This window comes from Perca fluviatilis, chromosome 5 (genome assembly GCF_010015445.1).
Source record: "Perca fluviatilis chromosome 5, GENO_Pfluv_1.0, whole genome shotgun sequence".
NCBI lineage: Eukaryota > Metazoa > Chordata > Actinopteri > Perciformes > Percidae > Perca > Perca fluviatilis.
The window spans coordinates 26,475,697-26,484,784 of record NC_053116.1 but is presented as its reverse complement, the minus strand read 5'-3'; the positions used below and the strand labels follow the sequence as shown (position 1 = coordinate 26,484,784).

At 38.6% G+C, this 9,088-nt stretch overlaps 2 protein-coding genes across 2 annotated transcripts in view; both read left to right on the top strand.

The window, feature by feature from the left end:
• LOC120559020 (piezo-type mechanosensitive ion channel component 2-like) lies at nt 1-8,423 on the top strand. Its single transcript, XM_039800445.1, has 13 exons — nt 1-64; nt 1,753-1,848; nt 4,407-4,508; nt 4,741-4,786; nt 5,175-5,334; nt 5,433-5,646; nt 5,780-6,008; nt 6,557-6,722; nt 7,356-7,463; nt 7,687-7,728; nt 7,843-7,975; nt 8,141-8,295; nt 8,418-8,423. The coding sequence occupies exons 1-13, from the start codon at nt 1-3 to the stop codon at nt 8,421-8,423; spliced, it is 1,521 nt and encodes a 506-aa protein (XP_039656379.1).
• A 286-nt stretch (nt 8,424-8,709) lies between these two features.
• The window catches only part of si:dkey-11f4.7 (piezo-type mechanosensitive ion channel component 2), a 31,125-nt gene continuing 30,746 nt past the window's right edge, over nt 8,710-9,088 (top strand). Inside the window, exon 1 of the mRNA XM_039801742.1 lies at nt 8,710-8,850. The gene's annotated coding sequence lies outside the window, so the exon portion shown is untranslated. The remainder of the gene's footprint in view (nt 8,851-9,088) is intronic.

The following is a 9,088-nucleotide window of genomic DNA, read 5'->3' as shown; positions in this document are numbered from 1 at the left end:
ATGGCAGGGGACCTCATGGTTGGGATGCTCTATAACTTATTACTACCACTGCTCCTGCTGACTGGTGAGTTGCCCTCTGTTTAATGGTTCTATTCATATGCATTTATGCTGATAGAAATTACATTTCTGATGTGTTCCTCTCCAGGGTTCAGTCAGAAAGGTGGTCATGGTCATATTAAGTTTAAATATACAAACAGTATTTCTCCAGCAAGATCAGGTCTTGTGTTTAGAGTCTTTAGGTGTCTCATGGAGATGCTGAAAAATACTACTAAATCAAATACTCTTGAATTAATTTCCCGCAAACTGCTTTCTGTGGTGGCTGTTATTTCTGTATGGAATCAGCATTAGGTATATTTGAAATATATTGGTTATAATTCCTCCCTTTAGTGGAAACAGGTTATATTGAAGGGGGCATATCATTGAGTTGGAGTTATTGTAGTAAAGCTAGTACATGTGTGCTTGCTTAATGGTATTGAGGAAATGCACAACACTGATTCAGTTTCAGGGATTAATATGGCTTTCTAGGTGCATTCATATCTTATGATATACAAGTCTTGAGTATTGCTATCGAGCCAGCGTTTTGCAAGAAGCAATTCAGGTGTGAGGTAGACCATGCTGACCACAGAAGATTTACCTGAGCAGTATTTTTCTATCTACTGTGATTTCAATCGTGAAGTATACTGTGTAGCCCTGCGATGGACTGGCGACCTGTCCAGGGTGTACCCCGCCTTTCGCCCGACGTATGCTGGGATTGGCTCCAGCCCCCCCACGACCCTGTGCGCGGGATAAGTGGTTGACGATGGATGGATGGATGGATGGAGTATACTGTTTAGCTTTAACTGTTGGACACTATGTGGGGTCTTACGTACCTGCTTAACCTCCCATAAGGTGATGATAATTTGAAATTGTGGAAGTACAAAATGATATTACATTTGATTTGCTAATGGGCAAAATGTTTTCAGACCATTAGACAAGTTATTTGCTGCAGTTATGTTGTTGTGATAAATTAATAAATAGATCACTTGTATTTCCTTTCTTGTATTCACCATAATAGCAAAGGCAATTTTATTTATAAAGCACCTTTCATTACACATAAACTGTGTGAAAAAAATGCTTTACATTAAAAGATAAATTATAAAATATATATTAAAACACACTATGCACTAACATGCACGCGCAGCCGGACCGGCTATTAAAACAAAGAACAGAGAAACTCGGATTACAATACACACACACACACACACACACACACACACACACACACACACACACACACACACACACACACACACACACACACACACTTCATTCTCTGATTAGGACACCATTACTCCACTATATCTTCACATAGCAAATTGTTGTTTACGCTATATTAATGTTCTAAATGTTGAGTACAGCCCCTTTAATTAAAATATCTGAGTACTTCTTCCACCACTGCTGAAATCTCACTCTGGGCCCAGGTGTCTTTATTCTATGTTCTTTCATTGTTAATGCTAAGACACAGTACTTGTGAGGTACGATGAACTGTGGTAATTTCATTTTAGAATGTATTTGTACAAGTTTACAAACACTCACAATAACACCTACACAGGTCATTTGCTTGTTTGTTTTCTTGTTGGTGTTTTTTGGTTAATGTGACCTGTTTGTGATATAAAGAACAGACTACAAAAAAATGTTTGCTGTCTACAAATGAATTGATTCAGACCATTTCTGACAGATAAAGTACGTGTGTTCTTTTCTTCTGTACCTCAGCCTCTTTGTTCCGCTACAATGGTCTGTCAGTGGTGTATTTCCTTTTTTTGCTCACCTTGCCGCTGCTGCCGAACCCAAGCCTGGTCACTATGAAAGGTGAGAGAGGCACCAGAGACAAATTACAATATATTTATAATTTTACAGGGGTAAACATCTTGATGCAAACGTCTACAGTACACCTACTAAGCTTGAAATTCATTTATGATCGTTCCCGAGTTTCAGTCATTTGTGTATGCAATTAAAGATGATCACATTAAAATAAGATCATTCCACCATGATACAAATGCTATTTATTGAAACGGAGGCCACTGGTAATTTCCTCTATAAATAATGAAATATAGTAATTTCGAAGTGTTTCAAGTTATGTAGAGGAAACATTTCCTGTGATACTGATGATATTAAATTCAAGGTTGTGTATATTTTGGATAGCACTGTCCTTTCTGCATCTGCATGTGTTTAACTGTAATGCAAGACACTGATCTAAATCCATAAAAAAACTATTTGAACGTAATATCAATTTGGAAACTTAGCTGAACTGTAAACTCTGAAATTATGAAAATAAACTTGTAAATGTTCTGTCATAATTTTATGTGGAAAAACAAAAGAGAGAGAGAGAAGCGGCGATAAAGCACGAGAGATAAAAATTGTGGAAGTGTGTGTGTGTGCTTGCTGCATGTGTGTGCACTTTCTCTGTATTGATCACAACATTCTGATGAATTAAAGTATCTGTACCCCTCCCTCAAAGTACTTTGTAAAGGGGATGCGGTTGGAACGGTCAAATCAATTATACATAGCCTGGTAATTACAGTGAAGAATTAAAAGATGTGATGTCAGCATTTTGACAGCATTTGTTTTCTTTCTTTTACTTTCCATCCCTCCATCTAAAAAAACGGTTTGCCTTTCAGCTTGTCTTTGAAAGCTTCATAGATCCCACATTTATCTTCATCTCCCTAATATGATCTCACTCTCCTTGGGCTAAGTGGTCAAGTGTGTGTACATCCTGTGTGCATTTGTTTCATTTTTTTTTGTACATCCAGCTATACTTGGGAGAGTGTATGTGTGTTTTGGGAAACAAAGCTTTTAGTAAAAATCCTGAACATCAACAGCAGATTTGCAGGCCACATCAGCTATTAATGCTTTTGTATCTCCAACCTTTTGATCACAAGTGTCAAACTCAAGACTGAGATTATGAACTGGTGCATTTCTTTGAAAACAAACAAAGCAATTGTTAAGCTACCCATTTACTGCATTTCATTCTCATATTTAATGTTATTAATTAATCATCGCAAATGAATGTATATGACATTTGTGCCTTTTTTTTACCTCACATACCGATTTGTCATTATTTAGTTTGGATAGGTACAGTCTATCAAATAGGAATATTATTTATTATTTTACCAAAATCACAATTTAAATTTTGTGTTTTTTTTATTTAAACATTATGGGTAGTAACACTAGTTTGTGTGCAAAGTCCTTACTATGTTCTTAGTAAATGTGAGCTAGTTTCAGATTTACTAAATCAGGTTGAACCATTCAAACCTTTTTTTTAACCAATTATCAGGAGCAACAACCCCTAAGGCTTGGCGTGATAAGATGAGACGTCAGTCATTTAAACAATCATTAACCTAAATGTGCTCCTTTCTAAGCCTTGTAATCTACTTAAGCAGAAAATAATTTTCCAAATCACTACCCAGACAGAAATAACTGATAAATTGACCCTAACTTCTTTTGATTTAATCTACTTGACTTTGTATTTTGAGAAACATTAAGGGGTTTTCCCCATTTTTAGTCGGGCTAGCATCATGGCTCTAGGTATGACTGTCGGTCTGTCGATCGGTCTGCCAGTTTTGGCTGAGTGTGAAATATTTGAAAACTATAGGCTGGATTATCGAGAAATTTGGTACAGACATTAATGTGCATTCAAGATAAACAGATCTTGTGAATTTAAACCTGCTTAAACCAGCATGTTAGTATTATTATTGTGAGCAGGTTAGCATGCTAATATTAACATTTAGCCACATCAAGCCACCACTGTGCCTAAGTACAGCCTCACAGAGCCACTAGCACGGCCGTAGTCTTTGTCAATAAAAAAAAATGAAGCTTTACAGCAAAAGGCCAAAAGTAATGTGCTTCAACAATCAGCACCTGTCGTGGTTTGAAACAAAGTGGAGTTTGTAGGAACGGTTCATCTAAGGAACCTACTAGATATAGCATAATGATAACGCACTTGGATACCTAGAAACACACTGAACCATTTCAATGTAAAATACTGCCAACTGTCTAGGAGCCAATATTTAACTGAAAAATGTCTTGAAGAGAAGTACGGAGTCCATCAATTTGTGTGTGTGTGTGTGTGTGTGTGTGTGTGTGTGTGTGTGTGTGTGTGTGTGTCATCAGATCTCAGCCAAAACTCTTATATGTGATGGTGCTTCTGTCTCTCTCTAAGTATACAAAGTAGTATGATTGATTTATCAAAGGTTATAATCTCCTTTAAGACATTTAGGCAGGAGAACAATTATAAATGAGTAGAATGGGAGACCACAAACACATGAGTTACAGCAACTACAGAAAACAACTTTTAAAATGCTGAAAACATGCTTAAAATACTTGTTATTCAATTCCTCCTGGTCTCTCTCATTTCCTGCTCTATTCAGGTAAAACCGGTCAGTTCTTGCGGCTGATCATCTATACTAGTTTGACATTCCTGGCCCTGCAGTGCTTCATGCAGATCCCCTTCGCCTACATCCCTCCACATGGTAAAACAAGCTTGTGACACTTCACAGACTAACATTGTTCTTGTAAAATAAAATGTCACCAGTCCTGTGAGTGGACTTCAAGGAAATATTGGTTGAATTGACTGTGAAAAAGGACAAAGAGATACATGTAATCTGTATCAAATCCCTTTTGTCATGTAAAATGTAAAACTTTCAGGAATTGAGAAAAACTGATTTGTTCCCAGTTTGATGACCATATGTTTTTTTTTAACAGTTAGTGGCCACTGGGAAGATGTCCTCTACCATTTGGGCATTATAAGGTATGGCAGCACACTTGACATTTATGTTTTCAAGGAATGTATCAGTGGTTATGCAGTTTTCTAGATATCCACAAACTTCAAATAACATCTACGTTGCATTACTTCTAACCATTTTAGATTGCTTTCCTATCGTTCAGACAGCCTTCTAGTTCAGTTTGTTTTCTGTGCGGTATTAAAATCAACATATTATGGCCTGAAATGTGAATTACATAACAAGTTACGCATTTTTGTTTTGTTGTCATTGTTAAATGGTTAAGCACTACCAATAATGTAATAATGACAAATGGAAACTACTACAGAAAGTCTTAGCGATTTGATTTACATACCTTTCTGGTATGAATGGAGATCAGTGGAGATTAAACCTATGATAATGCTTGTGTGTTTCCAGATTCAGCTCGGTTGATGCTGGGAACATTGTGCGTCTCCTGGCCCCAGATGTGGGCCTCCTCTTCTCTTCCCTCTTCATACTGAGGCTGTGCAAAAAACGACTGCGCCCTGAGCCCCAAGTCAGCCTGCATGAGAACGGAATACCGCCTTCTGACCCCGAGGTAAGTGCGGGCACACATCAACTATGACTGTAACTTTACATTGCTTTACTCTAAGATACCACATTGATATCAATCTCATTGTTTCATGGGTCTGGCAGGAAGTGGAAATCTCTCAAACAGAATCTGAGGGAGAAAGTGACACAGAGGGCTCGTCCTTTGACAGCTCAGATGAGACTACGGTGCCGGTTCAGTCGAGTCCGCCCCAGTTTGTCCAGAAGCTGATAGTGTTTGCAGCCGGACTGCGGCTGCTGATGTCAGCAATCATGAACACAGCAGGGAAAGTGGTGGTGACTTTACTGCTGGGGCTGGCAGGTACAATACAGCAGCTGGTGTGAGCATGCAGCTGTATTATAGTAGTTTTACTGTAAAGTGTTAAGAAGTTTTGTCTATTTCACTTTTTTCTCTTGGCTTCTCATACTGTGTGTGTGTGTGTGTGTGTGTCTGTGTGTGTGGTACACAGGTATCACGCTGCCATCCCTCACCTCAGGTGTGTATTTTGGAGTGTTTCTCGGGCTGGTGTGGTGGTGGGTGTTCAGCCGCTCCATCAGCCTGTTGCTCTTCAGCTCCCTGTGTGTGATGATGGCCATCTTCAGCGGAGGACACCTGCTGGCTCTGTACCTCTACCAGCTGCCTCTGTCCCAGCAGCTTGTGCCGCCAGAAGATGTCTATGCCAGGTACAGAAGTCATTAAAAAGTAAGATTACACTGATATATTGGACTGATCTGGTGTTTTTTATTAAACATTAGGTATCAGCGATACTATGCGAGTTTCAATCTTATGCCACACGAATACAAATTATGGGCTCCCAGTTTTTCTCTGAATTACTGAGGACAACTATTTCAATACAAGGTGCATCTTCCTCAGAATCAGATCATTGAGTTAATTATTATTGTCTCTGCACCTGCTTTAATTTAAATGTGGAATTATTACCATTCAAATTCACTTTGCATCATTCACATTGGCTTTTTTATGTTTGCATTTATAGCACTATATAGTATATGGTGTGGAGATGAGAAAGAGCACATATTTTGTTTTTATTATTTAGTCCTTTACCTTCTTCCAGGTTGATTTATCTCTTTTTCACTCTCCTTAAAGTTTTACTATACACAAGCTCACATTTATTGTTATTCCTCTCTACATTCTAACTCTCTCGTCCACCATCTCTCCTTTCATTCTTCCTTTCCATCTCCATCCTGCACTCCTTCCTCTCCACCTGTCTCAGGTTGTTTGGTATGACAGGAGTGGTCAGAACCAACAGCTCAGACCTACACACTCTTGGTCTGCACCCACACGTCAGCTGGCCTGACTTCATCAACCCTTTTGTTCTGCTGCTGCTCTACTACACACTGTTGGCTCTGCTGCACAAATGGGTCCATATCACGGAGGAGGTTTGTGTGAGAGTATTTGCAGGAATTATGTCCTGATATTGTATACGTTGGTGCTTCACAGGATATTTTATATAGGGTTACGCATACATGGGCTAGTCACTACTCTACGACTGCTAATATGATATTGGCCTCTTATAGTATATTACTAGTATGTATCGCTACGACTTGTGCAAACATTACTGCTACTAGTAGCACTACTGCAGCTACAATTCCTACTGGTACCACACTGCTACTGCACCATAAAACTGCAACCTCTGCTCCAACTACGGGGTTCAAAATAAATTCAAAAAGTCCAGCAGCAGTCAGCAGAACCCAAATATTTGAATTTGCTTTTTTTTCCTCTTCTGTTTTATTTTATTTTTCATTTTCAGTCGATTTTTTTGCGGAGTCAAAAAGCTAATTTTCTTCAAGGGAGACAGAGGCTAATTTTTCAGAGTCTTCTAGCTAATGCTGGAGGGTTAGCAATGCTAAATACTACTACTAATGCTACGTCTATTACCACTGGCACAACTGGAAATTTTACTAGCATTACTTCCAGTGCTAAACACGCAAGCACATACACTTCACCCAGTATTTAGACATAGTCGTATAACCAGTACGTGGCAGGCTTTGAATAGCTGTTGTGTTTCTCAGGATACTGTTGTTGATGATGATGAGGAGGAGTGTGAGAGTCCAGTAGAAAGTCCAGATGCTCCTCCAAGTTTCTCCAGGGTCATCTACATCTCAGGAGATAAGCAGGAGGTAACCTACAAACATGGATATGTTTCTCCTTAATTGTATTGTTGGGTCACTGGAATATTGTTTCAGTATTCTACTGTTATAATAATAATGGATAATAATATCAGCTACATATCTGTACATACTCATGGTTTTACTGCTATTCACCTCTAGTCTACAAGTTAGCATTTCAAAATTAGCATCCTACAATTATTCATAACCAACCTAAGATTCTCTGAATTATCAGCTTCTGAGCAGCACGGATGATGACACCTATCTAGCTGATGAGGTAAGTTGTTTTATTGATACATCTTTTCAAGATTAATCATGTTTTTGACTCATAATAAGGTGAGCCATGTGAATTCTCGTCTAAATTTACAGTTATGATGTGCTCTTCCCTTAGCCAATGATTTTAATAGCGGGGAGTTCCTGGCAAGATGTCCATAGAAATCAACTGGGATCTCTGTTAGGAGGCGCAGGGTACACAAACTGTTACCCTCCACCACAGTATGAAGGCGAAGACTCTCCATCACATGGTAATCATCACACTCAAATCTCTAAATACATGACCTCAGCAACAACTGCTTTCATTAATTTGTATAGATTGACTACATGTGTGGTTGTCCTCAGAACCTCAGCAATACATTAGTCTTGCAAATATCTTTCATTTCATCCTTAACTCCTTCCCTTCCTTGTGCTAGAGACAGAAAGTGAGGGAGAAATGGGGGGAAAGTGTGAAGATGACCTGAAGACTCTAACAGAGACTTCGCCTCCCCCCTCAGGCCCGAGTGGCTTGGTCATCTTTGGACGTCTGGTGCAAAAACACAGCTATGTCAGCGCCCTTATCATCATGATGGTAAACTATACTAACATTGATTTTACTTTTTTGTGGAGTCTTTCAGCAACCATGACTAGTGCCATCATGGAGGTCAACAGGAAAGAACAAATATCAAAAAAGGAAACATTGTTCTGGTGTAGGTGTAGCATAGGTCAGCCCAGTACTATAGATAAGATAATATCTATCTGTGTATCTGTGAGTGTGTGTGTGTGTGTGTGTGCGTGTGTGTGTGTGTTGCTCCCAGCTAAACTATTAACCATAGACTGTAAATATTAATACTATACAGTCTATGCTATTAACTGACCAGAGAAGCTGGTACAGAGAAGTATAAAATACTATAAAAATGTAAATCAAAATGAAAAAATCCGCCAAAAAAGACCGCTATTATTTAAATGTGTTTATAAATGTATGTAACTGGAAATTTTCTAGAGCCAAAGGTGATGTCTTCAAATTGCTTATCATAATTCAATGTAATGATATACAGGAGGAGCTGGAACCAGACAATGTTGTTGACTTAATGATCATCACAATAGTTGGTGTTCAGTTTTCTTTAACTGACTGACTAACTTTTGGGTGAGTAACGTTAAGGTTAATGTTAGATAACTTTACCTAAGCTAGCTAGGTTAACTTGTCAGCAGGCTAAGCTAATTTGAATTATTACAGCGACAGCACACTCTGGTAGCATCAGCAGGCTTAGCTAACTGAGTGGATTTAAAATAATGTATTTTTTTTGTACAACTTGTTTGCTAGTTTAGCTGACAATATCTAAACAAAAATCCAATAAATAGCTGGAAAACAGCGCAGACGTCGC